Source organism: Saimiri boliviensis, chromosome 14 (genome assembly GCF_048565385.1).
Source record: "Saimiri boliviensis isolate mSaiBol1 chromosome 14, mSaiBol1.pri, whole genome shotgun sequence".
NCBI lineage: Eukaryota > Metazoa > Chordata > Mammalia > Primates > Cebidae > Saimiri > Saimiri boliviensis.
In genome coordinates this window covers 51,214,597-51,236,527 of record NC_133462.1, presented here as the reverse complement: position 1 = coordinate 51,236,527, position 21,931 = coordinate 51,214,597, and the positions used below count along the sequence as shown (strand labels likewise).

The following is a 21,931-nucleotide window of genomic DNA, read 5'->3' as shown; positions in this document are numbered from 1 at the left end:
AATAAACAATAGTAGGGCTACGTGCCAGCACCACACACAAGAGCAGCAAAAGCTCTGCTTGGACCTGAAGCCCTCTCACCCCGGCCCTTCCCAGCTCAGCCCTAGGGAGGGGTCCGCAGTTCTGGAAAGGGTTAAGTTCACAGGATGTGCCTGGGACCCAGCTGTTTCCTGTGGGCGAGGCGGGGGATTTACAGCCTCCCCCACCGTGGGGCTACCAAGCTGGCTGAGGAAGGATGCCTCCCAGTCCTTGCTCTGAGGCCAGACTCCCCTGTCATGCAGCCAGAGCCTCCCACGCAGGCGCCAGCAGAAAGGAGGGGGCAGGAAAGAGGAGCCTCAGGATCTAGGAGAAGGCAGGCTGGGCTCTGCAGAACAAAATGACCAGAGACCGAGCTGGCCCTCCGAGGTCCGTCCAGGGCCTCACCTCATTTGGAGACAGTAGCTTGTGGCAGAGAAGTTGGTCTGGGAGTTCAGGCACTCGGCTTCCATTTCCAGATGAAAATATGATGTCGGCTGGGCACAATGCCTCACGTTTGTAATCCCAGCACTTTGGGAGTCCGAGGCTGGAGGATCATGAGGTCAGGTGTTCAAGACCACCCTGACCAACATGGTGAAACCCTGTCTCTACTAAAAATTTTAAAATTAACTGGGCGTGGTAATCCCAGCTACTCTAAAGCCTGAGGCAGGAGAATCGCTTGAACCCGGGAGATGGAGGTTGCAGTAAAGTGATATCCTACCACTGCACTCCAGCCTGGGAGACAGAGAGAGACTCCACTTCAAAAAAAAAAAAGAAAAGAAAATGTGATGTCATGCTGCTCTGTGCCTCAGCTTCTCCCCTGCTGGGCACACCCTTGGTGGCAGCCCCCACAGTGTCCACTTTGTAACCTTGGGAACCTGTGGATGTTACCTCATAGGGCAAACACTTTGCAAATGGATGACGTGAAGAAACTTCAGATGGTGAGATTATTCTGGATGAGCTGTGTGGGCTGTAAAGGTCATCACACGTCTTTATTAGAGGAAGGCACAGGGACGTTATAGACAGAAGAGAAGACAATGTGACCACAGAGGCAGAGGTCAAAGTACTATCCCGTAAACCACAGGACATCTGGAGCCACCCGAAGCTCAAAGAGGGAAGACACTGTGTCTCACCTAGAACCACTGCAGGGAGCATGGCCTTGCCAACACCTGGACTTTGGCCCATTGATTCCAGACCTTTGGCCTTCAGAACTGCAAGAGAAGGAATTTTTGTTATTTTAAGCAACCAAGTTTGTGGTCGTTTCTTACAGCAGCCCCAGGAATCCAGTATCCCCTCCTCACCCGACGGAACAGCAGAGAACGTGTGCTCAGCCCTGGTTCCCTCAGGAAGGGGCTCTTTTTCTATGCTGTGTTGGAGAATTTCCTTTTGGAGGAATTCATCTGCCCTGCCATGGGATAGCACTTTTTTTTTTTTTTCTTTTTTTTTTGAGACTGAGTTTCGCCCTTGTTACCCAGGCTGGAGTGCAATGGCGCGATCTCGGCTCACCGCAACCTCCGCCTCCTGGGTTCAGGCAATTCTCCTGCCTCAGCCTCCTGAATAGCTGGGATTACAGGCACGCGCCACCATGCCCAGCTAATTTTTTTTTTGTATTTTTAGTAGAGACGGGGTTTCACCATGTTGACTAGGACGGTCTCGATCTCTTGACCTTGTGATCCACCCGTCTCGGCCTCCCAAAGTGCTGGGATTACAGGCTTGAGCCACCACACCCGGCCAGGATAGCACTTTTAATTGGTCAAAATGACATTTCAGGCTGGGCACAGTGGCTCTTACCTGTAATCTCAACACTTTGTGGGGCCAAGGCGGGTGGATCACCTGAGGTCAGGAGTTCAAGACCAACCTGACCAACATGATGAAACCCTGTCTCTACTAAAAATAAAAAATAAAAAAAAAAAGCTGGGCATAATGGCACATGCCTGTAATCCCAGCAACTTGGGAGGCTGAGGCAGGAGAATTATTTGAACCTGAGAGGCAGAGATTGCAGTAAGCCGAGATTGCACCACTGCACTCCAGCCTGGGCAACAAGAACAAAACTCGGTCTCAAAAGAAAAACAAACAAAAGATGACATTCCAGCCTCAGAACATTCCAGGATGTCCTGAAGAAGTCCTATGCTGAGCAGGCTAGCTAAAGAAGGTGAATTGCCCACGTGGAAAACAGAATAGGAAACAGCTCTTCTTCCACCAGCTCTCAGCCTCTTGGTGATGTGTGTGGCCTCCAAGACCATGGGCCTGAATCCTGAGCACCTTCTCTGTGCTAGCCTGGCCCGCTCGCACAGCCCAGGGCACTCTGGTGCCTTCTAGTAGCCAGTAATCTCAGGGTGATCTGTTCCTACTTTTTAAGAAGGCAAACTGCCAAATCTGGGGAAAGGTGGGGAGGTAAAGAGGGATAGAGATTCTATAATCTTAATCCCCCAGCAAACACTTACTGAACTCTTACTATGTGCCAGGCACAGGGCTGGGCACTAGAAATCAATGGTAAAGCCGGGCGCGGTGGCTCAAGCCTGTAATCCCAGCACTTTGGGAGGCCGAGGCGGGTGGATCACAAGGTCAAGGGATCGAGACCATCCTGGTCAACATGGTGAAACCCCGTCTCTATTAAAAATACAAAAAATTAGCTGGTCATGGTGGTGTGTGCCTGTAATCCCAGCTACTCAGGAGGCTGAGGCAGGAGAATTGCCTGAACCCAGGAGGCGGAGGTTGCGGTGAGCCGAGATCGCGCCATTGCACTCCAGCCTGGGTAACAAGAGCGAAAACTCCGTCTCAAAAAAAAAAAAAAAAAAAGAAATCAATGGTAAAGCGATGTCATTCCTACCTGGAGAGAGATATGAACAAGTAAACCAAGGCTATACCTGTAAGCATGTATAAAGGGTAATGACAGATGTATGCAGAGGAGGGGCACTTGGCTCTGACTAGGGGTAAGAAAAGAACCCTGACAAGAAGTTCCTGACAAGACTTCCTGAAGAAGATGTCCATATTAGTTATCTATTGCTATGTAACAAATTATTAAAAATTTAGTGACTTAAAATAACACACACGTATGGTCTCACAGCTTCTATGGGTCAGAAATTCAGGCATGGCTTGAGGAGGTCCTCTGCTTCAGGGTCCCTCTGCAGTCAAGGTATCTGCTAGGATGGGGTCTCATCTGAAGCCTCGACTGAGGAAAGACGTGCTTCCGAGCTCACACAGTTGTTGGTAGATGTAGTTTCTTGTGGGCTTTGACCAGAAGCCACCCTGGCTACTCAGTTCCTTGCCAAGTGGGTCTCTCAAACATGGCGGCTCGCTTCATCAAAATGAGCAAGGGAGAGAGTCAGGAGGAGCAAGGTGGAAATCACAATCATACATAGCCTAACCACAAAAGTAGCATCCCATCCCTTTCCCATTCTATCGGTTAGAAGCAAGTCACGAGGCCAGTTCACTCTCAGAAGGAAATGATTACACAAGGGGATGAATTCTGGAAGGCAGAGATCATGGGCAGGGGCATCTTACAGTCTGTCTGTCACCATGACTCCAGAACTCAGTCTCAAAGGAGCAGGGGGACTAGGTAGGTAAAGCTACAGAGGCTCAAGGAGACCACAGAGTTCTACGGGAAAGACCAGTGCAGAGAGGGCTGCCCCTGCAGCAAGCAGCCCAAGGAAATCAACGACAGTCTGTCTATAGCCAGGGTTTACTTTTTACACATGCTTACTCGTGTTGTATTCTTGACCTTGTTTATTTATGTAGTATTCCTGCAGGGAGGGAGGCTAATAGTTTCTATTCTATATTTATGAAAACTGATGCCCAGACCAGTACGAGTGTGACCAAAAGCCAGCTGCCCATGGAGCTCTCTTCTCCAGTGAATATTTGGACATGAATGAGACTGACAAAGAAAATCACCAAAGACAAGTGGCAGTCTGAGGAAGACACGGGAAATGGAGGAATCAGAGTGCCCTTGTTGCAGACGGTGCTCCCCAGGACCCTGGCATGTGAGGCTACATGGATGTGTATAAGCTGGCAGGACGTGTCTGTGTGTGCGCGCGCGCGCGTGGGTGTGTGTGTGCATCTGTGTGTGCTTGTGCGTGCGTGTGTGCGTGTGTGTGCATGCGCATGTGTGCGAATCTGTGTGTGTGTGCATGTGCGCGTGTGTGTGAATCTGTGTGTATGTGCGTGTGTGTCTGTGTGTGTGCGTGTGCGTGAGTGTGTGCGTGTGTGTGCATGCGCGCAAGTCTGTGTGTGTGCGCATGTGTGCGTGTGAATCTGTGTGCGTGCGTGCATGTGTGTGTGTAACACCATTCAGCAGGCTTCTTTCAATAAATCTCCACCAATCACCTGGGCCCTAAACCTGAGGAGCCAGGACAGCAGCCAAGGTTTTTATGTATCCTGAGTTCTTGAATGTCACTGTATAAGATCATTAAGCATCCTTCCCTTGGGCTGGCAACTTCAGAATCACTATGGGGACTTACTAAAAATACTGAAACCTAGGCCAGCTCCAGAGGTTCAGATTCAGTGGGCTGCAAGTAGTGACAGGGTTCTGTGCTTTTAACAGGCACCCAGGAGAGGCTGACCATCTGCAGGATTTGGAACCTACTGACCTACTTCAGCCTCTGCTTTACAAGTGAGGAAGGTGAGGCCCAGCAAAGAGGGAGCTGCCTAACCTCATAGGGCTGGGTAATGGACAGTCTGAATGACGCTGCAGGCTGCCAGGGTTCCTGCTGAGAGCCACTTAGGTGTCCTCTCACTGTATTTCCCTCGACTGCATACCTGCCTGATTTCTTCCCAGCTCCACTCATCTGAAGTGTGCCTGGAGCTCCCAAGAGCCCAGCCCACATCCACCTAAAAACAGAAAACACTTACCCCGGGAGCCAATAAGCCCACAAGACAGTATACACATACACACGCAAGCAGGTGCACGCGTGCACACTATACACATGCATAATTTCATACTTTCCACGGGTCTTTTTTTTTTTTTTTTTTTTTTTTTTTTTTTTTTTTTTTGAGACGGAGTTTCGCTCTTGTTACCCAGGCTGGAGTGCAATGGCGCGATCTCGGCTCACCGCAACCTCCGCCTCCTGGGCTCAGGCAATTCTCCTGCCTCAGCTTCCTAAGTAGCTGGGATTACAGGCACGCGCCACCACGCCCAGCTAGTTTTTTGTATTTTTAGTAGAGACGGGGTTTCACCATGTTGACCAGGATGGTCTCGATCTCTCGACCTCGTGATCCACCCGCCTCGGCCTCCCAAAGTGCTGGGATTACAGGCTTGAGCCACCGTGCCCGGCCTCCACGGGTCTTTACTGGACACTCACCCACCATATGCCAGCCACTCGCTTGAGAATCCAGCAGTGAGCACAATTTTGTGTGTGTGTGTGTGTGTAAGACGGAGTTTCGCTCTTGTTACCCAGGCTGGGGTGCAATGGCGTGATCTTGGCTCACCGCAACCTCTGCACCCTGTGTTCAGGCAATTCTCCTGTCTCAGCCTCCTGAGTAGCTGGGATTACAGGCACGCGCCACCATGCCCAGCTAATTTTTTGTATTTTTAGTAGAGATGGGGTTTCACCATGTTGACCAGGATGGTCTCGATCTCTTCACCTGGTGATCCACCCGCCTCGGCCTCCCAAAGTGCTGGGATTACAGGCTTGAGCCACCACGCCCGGCGTGAGCACAATTTTTAAAAATTACCGGCCCCCACCCTCCTGCACCTTCCAGTCTAGGACAGGGAACCAGGGGGCTGCTTCAAGTCAGTTCCAGCAGCAGGTTCTGCCCAGGCCTATGAGCAGCTGAGCAGAAGAGGAAGGGCCCGGTTGCTGGGGTCAGCGTGGACCCCTCACCAGACTGTGCAGGCAGAAGACCTCTCAGCTTTGGGTCTAGGAACTCAGGAGGCACTGGGAAAAACAAAGGGGACCCAGGGCCCCCCACAGCCCTCCAGGCACCCTGGATTTACTAGTACCTTTATTTTGAAATCTCTGTCCAGCAGTGGGCACTGGCAGAGGATCCTGACTACAAACAGGACTTGCAGGCTAAGCTGACAGGAGCCGCCAGATACCTAGCAGAGGCCAGGAGACAGAGCATGGAGGATATCGCCTTGTTAAACTCAACTGACTGAGATGCCCACATTCCACGGCCTTCAGCAGAGGGCCGTGGATGGGAATATTTGTCCTTTTTTTTTGAGACAGGGTCTCACAAATGCAGTAGCACAATCTTGGCTCACTGCAGCCTCCACCTCCAGGGTTCAAGAGATTCTCATACCTCAGCCTCCTAAGTAGCTAGGACTACAGTGCGTGCCACCATACTGGACTAATTTTTGTATTTTTAACAGAGATAGGGTTTTGCCATGTTGCCCAGCTGGTCTCCAACTCCTGACCTCAAGTGATCGGCCCGCCTTGGCCTCCCAAAGTGCTGGGATTACAGGTGTGAGCCACCACACCCAGCTGAAAACATTTGTCTTTCTAATTCCAGACTGGGTAGTCTGGGTGTAATTCCAGATCCGGGACCCCAGCTTAACCATGGGGAAGACACTTTACCTCCCAGAACTTTGGCATGACCATCTTTAATCTATCAGGAAATAGTCCCAGCTCTTCTAGCCTCACAGGGCTGTTGTGATCATGTGATGAGGATCACCCCAGAGGGTTCTCTGAGTCAGAGCCCTAGAAAGAAACACAGCAGTGATGACGAAGCTTCCATGACTGAAAGGTGAAGATGGGGGGAGGGGTCTTCCAGGAATCTTCCAAGGAGGAGCCTATGTTTTGTCCCACTGGAAAAACAGACTGGGCAGGAGCCATGTGGGAGGCCACCCAGACTGCGAGGAGCATTCGCTGGTTATGAGTGTTTTGGAACCGGAGTAAGCACAGAGTGACCTAAAGTCCCCTTTGCATAAGTAGCTGACAATTCCAAACCGCAGTCCTGACCACCCCAGTCAAGTCTAATTAATAGATGCTGTTTGCTTTTTAGAGCTGTTTTCACAACTCAATTCCTCTATCTGCACTGACTCAGTTAGCATGGAGGCCCACTGTCCTCTCAACAGAGTCAGCCAAGGGTTTTCCAGGGCCAGACTTGTGTGTCCTCCTTCTTGCTTGGCTGGCGACATGCTCCGTGAACTCAGACAAGTTGTGCAACTGACCCTCTCTTCCCTGGCAGGGGAGCGGGGCCTTTGTGTGTGTGAAGGGCCATGAGCTGTTGGAATGGAGTGCAATTAGCAGTGCTGGTGAGGAGGACAGCGCAGCGCAACCGGATGACCTGGGGACCATGATGAGCCACGCCTGCTCTCTCCAACTTCAGTTTCAACCAGGAAGTTCAAATGCCAGGGAGGTACCGTGAGGTGGTGAGAAGAGCATAGGATCCAGAGTCAGAAGGGAGGAATCCGCTCTGAGCCACCGGCTGGCTGGGGAATCTAAGGCAACTGCTTTCGCTTCTCTGAGTTTCAGCTTCATCATCTGTAAAATGAGGACACCCGTCTGGAAGGAACATCCATCTAGCACCGTCTGAAATGTAGACCCTTATGCATGGAGGCTAGGAATTGGGATCAGGTAAAAGCACTCAGGAAGTGTTACGAATTTAAATTGTTAATTACGTGCAGTTTTCTAAATAGGGATTAGCAAAGCAAGGCTCCTGAGAGGATTATTATGCAACTATAATAACAAACACTTACTGTGCACTATTATCTGTGTACTTTACCTACTTTACAGGCATTCTCTCGATTAATTCTCACAATGATCCTAGGAAGTGGGGCTATCATCATCCCTATTTTAATGGAATGCCAAATCACTTGCCCAAGTCATGTGGTTAGTATGAGACACAGCGGGGCTTCACGCTCAGGGCTGTGATTAGAGCTTAAGTTGTTAAGTGCTACTGGCAGGTCTCCTTATACTTAAGTATCTCTCCCGCAGTCGGCATTTCCTAACTACTTGCTGTTACTGCCTCCCACCTCCTCTTTGCATTCCAGCCTCTGGTCATCAGGCTCTCATTAGCTCTACTCCTAACTGACTCCCTGGCTCCCAGGGTCTCCCTTCTCCATCACCGCCACCAACCATCACTTCTGCCCACCCTCCAGGGGGACCCAGCCATTCCACCTAAATCCTGAAGAGGACCAGCTGCGGTGGTTGATGCCTGTAATCCCAGCACTTTGGGAAGCCGAGGTTGGTGGATCATGAGGTCAGGAGATCGAGACCATCCTGGCTAACATGGTGAAACCCCACCTCTACTAAAATTACAAAATATTAGCCGGGCGTGGTGGCAGGCGCCTGTAGTGCCAGCTATGGTACTGTGGAGGCTGAAGCAGGAGAATCACTTGAACCCGGGAGGCGGAGGTTGCAGTGAGCCAAGATGGCACCACTGCACTCATTCCAGCCTGGGTGACAGAGTGCGACTCCGTCTCAAAAAAAAAAATTTCCCTGAAGAAACAACCAGAGACAGAGATTTAAATATGTTCAAATTGTCATTGAAGCCTCATATGTTAGAGAGAAAGAATGAAAAAGAACATGAATGTCCAACAATAAAAGATTGATGCCTGTAATCCCAGCACTTTGGGAGGCCAAGGTGGGTGGATCACGAGGTGAAGAGATCGAGACCACCCTGGTCATCATGGTGAAACCCCGTCTCTACTAAAAATACAAAAAATTAGCTGGGCATGGTGGTGCATGCCTGTAATCCCAGCTACTTGGGAGGCTGAGGCAGGAGAATTGCCTGAACCCAGGAGGCGGAGGTTGTGGTGAGCCGAGATCGCGCCATTGCACTCCAGCCTGGGTAACAAGAGCAAAACTCCATCTCAAAAAAAAAAAAAAAAAAAAAAGATTGATTTGCTGTATATATAATAGTAAAGAGAACAGAATGACATACAGGCATTGAGAGGCATGTAATGGTTTGGTCTTATAACCACAATATATTGACACATTAAAAACCAGAATATAGGGGCTGGGTGTGGTAGCTCACTCCTGTAATGCCAACACTTTCGGAGACAGAGGCGGGCAGATCATGAGGTCAGGGGTTCGAGACCAGCCTGGCCTACATGATGAAACCCCCTTTCTACTAAAAATACAAAACTTAGCCAGGAGCGGTGGCACATGCCTATAATCCCAGCTACTCAGGAGGCTGAGGCAGGAAATTCGCTTGAACCCAGGAGACAGAGGTTCCAGTGAGCCGAGATTGTACCATTGCACTCCAGCCTGAGACAGAGCGAGACTCATTCTCAAAAAAAAAACCCAAACCAGAATATAATAGAGTATACAGAGTATGACCCCATGTATGAAAAACAATTACATATTATATGTTTGCATAGAAATAGATGTAGCCAGGCGCGGTGGCTCAAGCCTGTAATCCCAGCACTTTGGGAGCCCGAGGCGGGTGGATCACGAGGTCAAGAGATCGAGACCATCCTGGTCAACATGGTGAAACCCCATCTCTACTAAAAATACAAAAAATTAGCTGGGCATGGCGGCACGTGCCTGTAATCCCAGCTACTCAGGAGGCTGAGGCAGGAGAATTGCCTGAACCCAGGAGGCGGAGGTTGACGGTGAGCCGAGATCGCGCCATTGCACTCCAGCCTGGGTAACAAGAGCGAAACTCTGTCTCAAAAAAAAAAAAAAAAATTTTTTCTGTGCTTTCACATTTTTCTTATAAGGGGTGCTTGCATGTCTGTCTGTCTGTGTGTGTGTGTGTGTGTCTGTGTGTGTGTATCTGTGTGTGTCTGTGTCTGTGTGTCTGTGTGTGTGTCTGTGTGTGTCTGTGTGTGTGTGTCTGTCTGTGTGTGTGTCTGTGTGTGTATGTGTCTGTATGTGTGTGTGTCTGTGTGTGTGTGTCTGTGTCTGTGTGTGTGTGTCTGTGTGTGTGTCTGTGTCTGTGTGTGTGTGTCTGTGTGTGTGTCTGTGTCTGTGTGTGTGTGTCTGTGTGTGTGTCTGTGTCTGTGTGTCTGTCTGTGTGTGTGTGTCTGTGTCTGTGTGTCTGTGTCTGTGTGTGTGTCTGTGTCTGTGTGTGTGTGTCTGTGTGTGTGTGTGGAACAGAGCTCTGTGATGGGCTCCCCACTGCCTATAGAAAGAAGCCCAGACTCCCAGCCCACTGCCTGTGTGCATGGCTGTTGCAGCTCAGGTTCTATGCACACGATTTGTGTCTCTTGTCCCCCCTCACTTTTGCTGGTCCTGGCGCCTTTGTATAGGCAATTTCTTCCACCTGGAACACCGTCTCTCCTCTCTCTGACGGTCAGAATTGTATCCTCCCTTCAAAGAGCCAGCTCAAATGTTCCTTGCCCCTCCACCCCACCTCCCATCGTTCTGCCTGCTCCTTTTGCACGCTGCCCTCTCTGTCTCAGTTACCGTGGGAGCTCTTTAAAGCCAGGGTCTGGGTGGGACGGGCCTATGCCCCCTGTAGCAAATACCCACTCACGCTTAACAAAGCACTGAAGTTGGGTTGAGTTAAAGTGAGTTGCAGTTGGCTTCCAGGAGGACCCCCAGAGCTGACTGGAGAGGCCCCGAGAGAACCCTGGCTATCTTTCTTCTTTGCAGCTGGGGGCCTGGGTCTCCCTGCTGAGATGGCAGGAAATGCTGATGATATCTGAGTCATTGGTGGGTGATGCCTTCCTTGGGGCTATTGCCCACAGGCTTGGACTCTCCATGGTCCCTTCAATGGGGCTGAGTGCTGTGGGCAGAGCTGACTGGTGAGATCAGGAGGATAGGTTGTACAAGGCCTCGTGCCCCTCAGGCAGTGGGTAGGGTTGCCATCTATCACAGTTTGCCTACGACTGAGAGGCTTCTCAGGGTGCAGGACATTCAATGTTAAAATCGGAGAATTCCAGGCCAACCAGGATGGTTGGTCAGCCAGCAAGCAGGGCGTGAATGCTGCCTCTAAGCCTCTGGGACCAGGATTGCCGCCACACAAGGTCACAGCTGCTGATCCCCTGAGCACTTGTCCCTACAGACCCTGTGCCCAGGTCCTTAGACAAAGAGCATCTCTCCCAGCACTTTGGGAGGCCGAGGCGGGTGGATCACGAGGTCAAGAGATCGAGACCATCCTGGTCAACATGGTGAAACCCCATCTCTACTAAAAATACAAACAATTAGCTGGGCATGGTGGCACATGCCTGTAATCCCAACTACTCAGGAGGCTGAGGCAGGAGAATTGCTTGAACCCAGGAGGCAGAGGTTGCGGTGAGCCGAGATCGCGCCATTGCACTCCAGCCTGGGTAACAAGAGTGAAACTCCGTCTCAAAAAAAAAAAAAAAAAAAAAAAAAAAAAGCATCTCAGGCCAATACAGCAACAAGGTTCTGAACCTGAAACACTTTATTCCCCACCGAGTTCTCACTGCTCCTTCCTAACCAGGAGTCCAACTGCTCTTCTAGGCTATTTCCACCCCAGGCGTAGCTCCCGTGAGCAGGCACAGGGCCCAGGTGACATCTCCCTGGGTCCTTTCCTGCAGTTAGCCTCCACCCCTGTTTCAGGGCCGGGCTCCAGTCACCCTCTCCATGAAGCCCCCTACCCCCAGCCCACAGCCCATTCCCTTCCCTGCCCTCTCATGCTCCCCACTCCTCGGGGCTTAATCCTCACCCGGAAGAGAGAGAGAAGAAGCTCTCTCTCTTCTGACCTCCTTTCTCCCAGCAAAATGGTGGGGTCATTCACTTACTCATTCACTCACAAACACTAAGAATCGATTTGGTGTTGGGTTAAGAGCACTTACGTGGAGTCCCACTGTGACCACATTGCCTCCTGGCTCCACCACTTAGCTGCTGTATGACTCTGAACCAGTCACTTAACTTCTCTGGGCTTCAGTTTCTTAATGTAAAATATAGGAGTCGTGATAATCGCACCTACCTCACAGGGTTGTTGAAACATTACATGATTTAAGAATTGTACAGGCTGGGCATGGTAGCTTATAATCCCAACACCTATAATCCCAACACTTTGGAAAGCTGAGGCAGGTGAATCACTTGAGCCCAGGAGTTCAACATGGTGAAACTCCATCTCTACAAAAAACACAGGCCAGGTTTGGTGGCTCACCACTGTAATCCCAGCACTTTGGGAGGCCGAGGCAGGCTGATTACGAGGTCAGGAGTTCGAGACCAGCCTGGGCAACATGGTGAAACCCCATTTCTACTAAAAACATAAAAATTAGCTGGGCATGGTGGCATGCTCCTGTAATCCCAGCTAGTTGGGAGGCTGAGGCAGGAGAATTGCTTGAATCAGGACCTGGGAGGTGGAAGTTGCAGTGAGCTGAGATCGCACCACTGCACTCCAGCCTGGGCGACAGAACAAGATTCTGTCTCAAAACAAAACAAAACAAAATGTAACAAAATTAGCCAAGCATGGTGGTGCACGCCTGTAGTCTCAGCTACTCAGGAGGCTGAGGTGGGAGGATCACTGGAGCCCAGCAGGAGGTCGAAGCTGCAGTGAGCTGAGATCGTGCCACTGCAGTCCAGCCTGGGTGACAAAATGAGACCCCGTCTCCAAAAAAAAACCCAGAATTGTACAGTTCTTGGATCAATACCTGGCACAAACACTATATACCACTTCCCATTATTTTTATTAGAATCTACTATGTGCCAGATACTCTGAGGCACCAGGAATACACAAATAACAAGTCCAGAAACTGACCAGTCTAGTTGAACAGGCAGATGCATAAACCAGCAACCACAAGGCAGTGTGACTAATGGAGGCGGTATGGTAGCAGAGAGAGAAGCGAGCAGTTACTCAGCCTGCCCCATAGGCAGGACAGTCAGGGAGGCTTCTCAGAGGTGGTGACATGAGAGAGCTGAGCCAGTGATACAGAAGTGTGTAGCAAGAGTGGGGGTACATTGGCCTGGCAGTGTGAGGCAGCGTTCCCTGCTCCTGGAATGGGGGTGAATTGCATTCTGGGGCCGGGCGTGTGGAGCATGTGGAAACAGACACGAGAGAGATAGCTCTGATGGTGGACAGCAGACCCTTTCAAGGAGTTGGCCTCCTCCCATTGCAATGGGGAAAGTGCTGGCAGCTTTAGCAGAACTTCAGTGAACCACAGTGGACCCACTGAGGCAGGAGACCGAGGGAAGTAAAACTGGGGCTCTCTGCGCAGCCTCACAGTATGTTCCTGCACAGCCAGTCTTGCCAAGGTCCCTGGGTCCTGGCTTTGGTGGGACAGCTGCTGACGGTGCCTATACATCCCCAACGGACTTCAGGATTACACACCGAAGCGCCCTGTCCATCTGCCCCCACTCCTTCGGGCTGCAATTCCAGCTCACAGACTCTCATTCCGGCTCTTCCCACTGGTCTCCATTCTCACCCTTGCTAAAGCCTTAGCTCCCAACCCCAGCTCACCCTAACCAGAGCAAGCCCATCCCTTCTCCCTCCGCTTCCCCACCCCACCTCATCAGACTCCCAGCTGCCTGGCTGAGACTTGCCCTGTCTCATGTTCCCATGGATGACTCATGTATCGGGCGGGGGTGAGGCCAGGCTGGGGCTGCTGAAGCAGGGGGAGAGTTGGTGGCAACAGTCCCTCCCTGGCCTCACAGGCCCAAGTGAGCAAAGGTTTTCCATCTCATGCATGTCTGCTGGCACTGTCAGAGCCTGTTTGTGCCCCCAAAGAGGTCCTGACCCTACGCTGAGGTCTAGCCAAGCCTTCCCAGGGTGAGGCCTTTGCTCCTTCTTGGAAATTCAAAGTCATGAAAACCAGAGCAGTGAGAACACCCATGAACCCCAGAAGCAGGGTGGTCCCTCCTCCATCAGAGAGGCAAAGACTCCCCAGAGAGGTCATGGATCTTTCTTAAAAACCTGGTCTTGAGCCAGGTGCGGTGGCTCAAGCCTGCAATCCCAGCACTTTGGGAGGCCGAGGCGGGTGGATCACAAGGTCAAGAGATCGAGACCATCCTGGTCAACATGGTGAAACCCCGTCTCTACTAAAAATACAAAACATTAGCTGGGCATGGTGGCGCATGCCTGTAATCCCAGCTACTCAGGAGGTTGAGGCAGAAGAATTGCCTGAACCCAGGAGGCGGAGGTTGCAGTGAGCCGAGATCGCGCCACTGCACTCCAGCCTGGGTAACAAGAGTGAAACTCCGGCTCAAAAAAAAAAAAAAACAAAACCTGGTCTTGAACCCCAGACCTCTGTGGTGTGAGGGCTCTTACAAATGATAGTAAATGATCATCCCATTGCAACCACCAGCACCCACCCTGCTGCCTACTAAGAGCCTACTGCGTTCTGGGGTCTGTGTCAGGAGCTGTAAACAGCAGCACGCTCCAAGGACTCTCCTAGGAAGAGAAATTGAAGCTGGGTTTGGTCAAGAACCAAAGCATAGTGCTGGACCAACCTAGTGCTGGACAAAGGAAGTATTGCTCAGTGCTCCCCTGGACCCCATGGCCAGTTCTATTGGCACCAGTTAGCATTGACTGAGCTCCTCACCAGAACCTGGGCTCCTTGAGGCAAGGACTGCATCGTCTTTCTCCCCTGCATCCCCGGAGACGAGCACAGTGCCTAGTGTGCAAAGGCATTCAGTTTACGGATGTCTTGCCTCTCAACCCCGTCTGCTCGCTAACATTCCCCTATTTATTTATTTATTATTATTATTTTTTTTGACATGGAGTCTTACTCCATCACTGGAGTGCAGTGGTGTGATCTCGGCTCACTGCAACCTCCACCTCCCAGACTCAAGTGATTCTCCTTCCTCAGCCTCCCAAGTAGCTGGGATTACAGGGGTGCACCACCACAACCCACTATTTTTTTGTATTTTTAGTAGAGACAGGGTCTCACCGTATTGGCCAGGCTGGTCTCCAACTCCTGATCTCAGGTGATCCACCCACCTCAGCCTCCCAGAGTGCTAGGATTACAATACAGGCATCAACCACTGCACCCAGCCCACTCCCCTATTTCTGAGTACCTGAACCCCCCACCATCAGTTACCCTTGGGTTTGATTGAAAAGCAAAGATTCTATTTTAGAGGCTGCTGTTTTATAGAATGAAGAAACGAATCTCTCCCACTAACAAAGCTCAATCAAGGGAGGAGTGGCAACCCTATCCTTTCCAACCATACCCACCTCCCAGATAATGCTGCTGTTCCCCCCACCTTTCTCCCCAAGCCCATGGCAGGCACCTCCAATTGATCACAGCATTCTAGTTGAGCCCTGATCTGGGTTGCATGAAAAGATGCTTATTTGCCATGGTGCGATTAAGCCACTCATGGACAATCGTACCATTGGATACAACAAGCGACATATTTATAAAAGTTGTTGTAATTTACAAATTCTTATTCAACTGTGCAATGCAGATGACACATTAGATGAGCAAGATGCCTCTCTTGGGGACTCTGAGAGACTGACTGGGACACAGGACAGGGAAGTTTTGATTGGAAGGCAGGAGGAATCCGAAGGGGAACCAAACAGGTTGGAGCACAAAACAGAGACTTTGATTGCTGAAGGGGGCCACTCAGCCTCCTTGCTCCCTCCAGAGACTCTGAAGCAGGCCACTGCTTTGCAACAGGGAAGGTCAGATGTGGGGAGTCATGGAGGAAAGGCAGGCAGAGTCACCTGCTAGCCACAGCCTGGAGAGGTCCAGGGTCACCCGATCAATAGTTTGCATATGACCCTGGGCAGCTATTGTCTGTTCCTCAGTTTTCCCCGGTTTTTTTGTTTTGTTTTGAGACTGAGTCTCCATGCTTTGTCACCTAGGCTGGAGTGCAGTGATGCGATCTCGGCTTACTGCGACCTCTGCCTCCCAGGTTCAAGCGATTCTCCCGCCACAGCCTCACTAGTGGCTGGGACTACAGGTGTGCGCCACCACGCCCAGCTAATTTTTGTGTTTTTAGTAGAGATGGGGTTTCAACAAGTTGGCCAGGCTGGTCTCAAATTCCTGACCTCAGGTGGTCTGCTCACCTTGGCCTCCCAAAGTGCTGGGATTACAGGCATGAGCCACTGCCCCAGGCCTTCACCCTGTTGAAGTTGCTCCTTTTAACCTTCCAGGAGAGAAAACTTACCGTGTAAATGTATAAAGCCTACAGTATAAACGACAGGGAGACAAGCTCTGCCCAGGCAGCTGAGGCTTCTCCTAGGGTAGCCAGGGCAGGGTACCCTCCTGTAGAAGAGGCATCTATAAGGACTGAACTGACCAGCTTGACATCCCTTGGTCTAGAATCCATGTGCCCTCCTTCCTAAGACCACTGAGGCCCTGTCTACTGGGGTTGTAGCGTCTCTGCCTAACCAGGCTGGAGATTTCAGAATGGGTTGTGAACTGGGAGAATACGGGTCAAGAGAGAGATGCTCCAAGCCCTGGGTCACTGTGGGCAAATAATTTCACTCAGCAAACTTTGTGGTTACTGCCCTTTGCAGGGCATCTTCATTTAGGGAAAGGCATGAAATGGTAGTGGCCAAACCCCCACCTCACCCCCACCACCTCCAGGCCTAACACCGCAGTGGGGGGAAGACGGGTAGAGGTGCGGGAAGAAGTGTGCAAAGAGAGGGCCTGGATGGGTGGGGTCCCAAAAGGGCCTAAGCAGCAGGAGACCCCCAGGAGTGGGCTTTAGGCCCAGCAGCTCCCCCTTCTCAAGGCGAGTCCAGAGGCCATTCTAAAGTGAGCCTGGGTACCAGGGCGTGGGTACAAGCCTGTCCTCCTGATTCCTGAGGCGTTGGCTCGGCACCTCGTGGGGGACTGTCCTCCTCCAGGCCTGGCACAAAGCCAGGGGGGTCAGAGCAGTCTGCAGGACAGAGGGCAGGACCACAGAAGGGAGGGGGCTCCGATGCCAGCTCCCCCTCATGCCATGTGAGGCCAGGCCTGTGGCTCAAAGCCCCTGAGCTAGGCACGTCCTGAGAGTCTGAAAGCATCCAGGGGCTGACTCTTCATCCTCAGCCCTGCATAGCCTTCTGCCCTGCTCCCAGGGCCTGTCCATTCCTTCAGCTCCAGTGCCTCTTCCACATGTCCAGGCCTTCCACCTCACCGCATGGAGCAGAGTCGTGCCCCCCACAAGCCAGAGGAAACAACAAAGCTGGCAAGAAAGAACAGCAGTCAGAGCAGGGCAACACTGGGGAAAGGAGTATCAATTATGAGCTGGGCATTGTACACCAGCGCTTCCCAGCCTTTTCCATAAACGTGGAAAACATTTTTTGCACATGTACTGTGGCCAGGGGAATCTGCTTCCTCCCAGGCCCCCGAGGCCTGAGGGATCAATGTGGATCAATCCTCAGCACAGGGGGTCTGCCTTACACCCCACTTCTCAGCTAACCCTCACTACAATGTGGGAGGGCGTTGTTAACAGGACCATCTAAGCAGGTTATGGCACTAGAGGGGGTCCCAGGCTCACTAGCACTCTTAAGATGCTTGCAGGCGGGTGACAGCACCTGGAAGGTGGTAGTGGGGAGAGGGAGTCTAGGTTTCCACTGGAAAAATTAAGGCTAGAAGGCAAGCTAAATCCTTCCTCGCCCTGCTTCTAGTTCTCACAAGAAGGGAGTGGCATCCGGGGAAGAGGGCACAGGGCTGAGAGCCAGGGCTTCTGGGTTCTATTCCTGGCCCCTCCCCTGGGCCTTCCTGACCACAAATCTGCCCCCCACTCCCTGCCCTACTGCTCGTGGAGGATTAAGACAGCACAAATAACAACTCATGACCCCATCCTGTAGGTGCCCACCCTGCCCCAGTGCCCCATGCCCTCCTCCAGCTTCTCCTCCTCTGGCTCAGCCATGCCTGACTGGCACTCAGGGGCAGGTAGACAGCTAGGCCCATGCCACCCCACCACCCCCGGCCCTTGGCATCAGTGGCCTAGCCTCTGGTGCAGTTGCCCATCCTCCAGCTCCCTTGCTCTCCCCCAACAGGGAGCCCTAGGGCCCAAAACCCACTGGCCAGAATGGGGACCAGGTGCGGTGGCTCACGCCTGTAATCCTAGCACTTTGGGAAGCCAAGGGCAGATTGCTTGAGCTCAGGAGTTCGAAACCAGCCTGGGCAACATGGGAAAACCCCAAATCTACAAAAAAAAATTAGCCGGGCTTGGTTCCTGTAGTCCCAGCTACCTGGAGGCTGAGGTGGAAGGATTGCTTGAGCCCATGAGGTTAAAGCTTTTGAGGCTGCAGTGAGCCATGACTGTGCCACTGAACCAGCCTGGGCAACAGGTAGAGAATACACACACACACACACACACACACACACACACACACACACGCCAGGCACAGTGGCTCACGCCTGTAATCCTAGCACTTTGGGAGGCTAAGGCACGCAGATCACCTGAGGTCGGGAGTTCAAGACCAGCCTGGCCAACATGGCAAAACTCTGTCTCTACTAAAAATACAAAAATTAGCAGGGCGTGGTGGTGGGAACCTGTAATCCCAGCTACTGGGGAGGCTGAGGCAGGAGATTTGCTTGAGCCCGAAAGGCAGAGGTTGCAGTGAGGCAAGATTGTGCCACTGCACTCCAGCCTGGGTGACAGAGCGAGACTCTGTCTCAGAACCAAAAAAAACCAACCAAACGAAACAAACAAAACACACACACATACATATATATGTGTGTGTAGGAGAAGCTGGCTCCTTCAGGCCCAGTCCAGCCAAGCCAGCCCACTGAGGCCCCCACCTTGGGAGCTGGATCCCTTGGCTCTATTCAAAACCCTTGATGTTGCCTTCACTAACTGGGGGATACAGTCTTTCTGCATCAATTCAGTGCTCAAACTTTATAACAAGCATTCAAGCATTCAACCTAGAGGAAAGAGGGTCTGTCTCCACTTCCACGTTCCCAACCTCGGTTGTCCCCAGCTGCCGGAAAGCTGAAGTCCAGAAGCCCCGCTCTGCGTGGAAAGCAGAGACCCACAGCCTGGGGTAACCTGCAGGTCAGCCTTCCTCTACTTCCTTCCACCTGAGTCAGGGCTGAACCAACGTGTGGGAAGGTTCATCTCACCCAGGAGTCCCCCTCCCAGGGCTTCCATCTTCCTCTGAGGCACCTGGGTCACATTCAGGGCCTGCCGGCCTGGTGCCCCGGGGGAAAGTCCAGATCTGCTGGGTCAGCCGTTGACCCAGGTCTCCCATGCCCTCTGTTGGCCCCAGTAACCTCCCCTGTCCGACTCTGAAGTAGAATGCTGGTTCTCATTCTCTCTGTAGGGGAAAGAGGAGAACCCAGAGAAGGAGATGAGAGGGCCCAGTCTCCCGGGGGGCTTACCTGCCATGACCTCAGCACCGAGGTGGTGGGTAGCATGAAGGTAAGATGGTGCGCCCGGTGCTTTAGGACACAAGCGTCCCAGTCCCGAGGCTCTGCCGGGCCCGCACTGTCTGGATGGCCTGCTGGTTCTTGAACTTGACCAGGCCTAGGGTGATCTGGGCGTTCCAGCCGGGGTCTTCCAGGGGGCAGCGGAAGTCGATCTCGCCTCCGCCTTCGGTCACCAGCGTGAAGTAGATGTGGCGCCCGGTGCTCTCCACGCACTCCACGGCCTTGATGCGGGCGAAACTGAGCTCCTTGGGCCGGCCGCCCGTGCCCTTGGCCTCGAAGAGCTGCAACCCACGCTCGGTGAGCACGCAGCGCTTCCGCTTCCACAGCTGCAGCAGCCCGCCGCTGCGCTTCTCCAGCACGCCCTCCTTGAGCACCGTGGCCGTCGCCGCCGCCGTCATGGGCGCCTCGAGGTTCGCGGCGAGCTGCAGGCTGCGGCGGTCGCGGGGCCCTTGTCTGCCCCGCAGCGTCGGATTCTGGCGCCTGGGGCTGGCTGGCCGTGCGCGGTGCTCTCCTGCACCCTGACTACCCCGCGCGCCCGCACCGCGGCCCTCAGCACCCCGCTGCCAGGGAGGTGATGTCGGTGCACCCCGCGCACGCCGCGCCCACAGCCCCGCTTCAGCTGGCACTGGCTCCTCCGCCCGACCCGAGCTGGCCCAGCCCGACCAGCCTCTGCCGGGTGCCTCCGCCTCTCCTGTGAGCCCCGCAGCGCGCCCGTTCTCTAGCTCCTCCGGGCTCTGTCTGAGCGCAGAGCGGCCGCTCGCGGGATGTGCCCTTACATGTTCCGCCGCTCGCCTCCTGCGCCTCCCGCCCTCCGCGCATTCCTGCCCCGGCCGGCCCTCCCCTCGGCTCAGCTCACAGCTCCGGCCGGGCCCCGGGGGCGGGGCCGCAGCGGGGGCTCTGTCACTCACTGGAGGCGCAGCGCGCCGGGCGGGGAAGGCTGGGACCAAGAAGGGGCTTCTTACTCAACAGCCCAAGCCTTCTGGCTGCCGGTCTGCCACTTCTCGGAACCGCCGCTCCCTCAAGCCCTGAATGAAGCGGGGGATGGCGGGGAAGGGAGGGGGAAGGCGCAGCTCCTAGATTGGAGAGGGTACTGCTAGGCAGTGGGTGGGTGGCTGGCTTGGCGATCGCGCTATGGCACCAGTTGCACGTTAGGCGTCAGACAGCTGCTGGCTACTTGGCAGGCCGTGGGGCCCCCAGCCTCTGCATCTAGACTATGTTGAGTTCCTCCTCCATCGGCCGATTTCTCTTTTCAGGACCCAAGAGAGGCTGTCCACGCGGTTCACCTGCTTGTGTTCCTACCTTCATGCGCTGCGCGGGGAGGCCTGTAGAGAGTAGCCAGGGCCAACAAAGGAGGGCTGAGCCTTGAGGTCATTCATGGCCTCTTCGTAGTGGGGGAGGAGGGACCCCCTCCGTGACCTGGGGGTGCCACTGTTTGCGGTCCTCTCCACGGCACACACTTGCAGAGACCGACGCTGGACCGATGGCACAGCAGTCCCAGATGTGAGCAAACCTCCAACCTTGCTTCTGCTCCGCAGATTTTTTTTTTTTTTTTTTCAGGGATGAAGTCTCACTGTCTCCAAGCTAGAGTGCAGTGGAGCGATCTCGGCTCACTGCAACCTCCGCCCCCCGGGGTTCAAGCGATTCTCCTGCCTCAGCCTCCCCAGGAGCTGGGACTACAGGCTTGTGCCACCGCGCCCAGCTAATTTTTGTGTTTTTAGTAGCAACGGGGTTTCACCATATTGGCCAGGAGGCTCTCGATCTCTTGACATCGTGATCTGCCCACGTTGGCCTCAGAAAGTGCTGGGATTATAGGCTGAGCCACCGCGCCTGGCCCTGCTCCTCAGATTCTGTCCCCTCGGCCTCCTCCTAGAATGGGCTTCTCCCGGATGCAGAGCTGCAGGGGAACCCGGAAGGAGAGGTCTCTTTCTGTTCTGTCTAGAATATTGTGTAAAGACAGAGCTTTGCAGAGTTAAGTTCAAACCTTCTTGGGGCACTGGGCTGGAGCAGTGCTGGGCCCTAGAGATACTTACTCAATTCTTATTGACTTGTTAACTCCACATGGGACTGATGGACAGAATGTCCCCTGATAGCAGCCCAGAGCTGGCTCCTCCCTCTGCTCACCCCAAAGGGAAAGCTGATCTGCACTGCAGCCCCAAAGTTAGGGGATGACAGAAGGGAACTGTCAGTGTCTCATCCACAGCTCTTTATATACACACACACTCACATGTGCCAACTAACTCCTAACTCCCAGATGCCCCTCCAGGAGGAGGAGTAGATAGTGGCATGAAAGAAGAGACAAAGATAGTTGTCTCCCGAGGCCCAGAGGGCAGCAGAGGAGGGAGCTTAAGGTGGCCATGGCCCTGCCTGGGCGTGCCATTGCACTCCAGCCTGGGCAGTACAGCTGGACCTATCCCTACCTGTCCCCTGGAACAGGGAGTGAGCACCTCCCCCAGGGTCTCAGCCTGCCTGCCAGCCATGCCCTCCCATGACTCCTCCCTGCCACCCACAGGGGTCTCCTGGGTGCACCAACCTGGCACAGTCCTGCCATGATCCAAAGTTCTCTCCCCGAGGAAACAGGGCTCTAGACCAGGCTCTGTCCCTGTGAATTGTTTTGTTTTGTTTTTAGTGATGGGGTTTCACCCTGTTGGCCAGGCTGGTCTTGAACTGACCTCAGGTGATCTGCCCGCCTCAGCCTCCCAAAGTGCTGGGATTACAGGCAAGAGCCACCGTGCTGTTTTCTCTCTACGAGTTCCTTTTCTCTCTGAACTGGTCCTGGGACTCATTCATGCTCTTTCCAGCTCCAGGTT

The 21,931-nt window shown here is 53.2% G+C and overlaps 1 protein-coding gene across 1 annotated transcript; it reads right to left on the bottom strand.

Moving 5' to 3' along the window:
• Nucleotides 1–15,147: 15,147 nt before the first annotated feature.
• On the bottom strand, nucleotides 15,148–19,983 carry PHLDA3 (pleckstrin homology like domain family A member 3). Its single transcript, XM_003938270.3, has 2 exons — nucleotides 19,077–19,983; nucleotides 15,148–16,929 (listed from the first exon to the last, which is right to left on the bottom strand). Exon 1 carries the CDS (start codon nucleotides 19,520–19,522, stop codon nucleotides 19,139–19,141), a length of 384 nt encoding a protein of 127 aa, XP_003938319.1. The 5' UTR covers nucleotides 19,523–19,983; the 3' UTR covers nucleotides 15,148–16,929; nucleotides 19,077–19,138.
• Nucleotides 19,984–21,931: the final 1,948 nt, after the last annotated feature.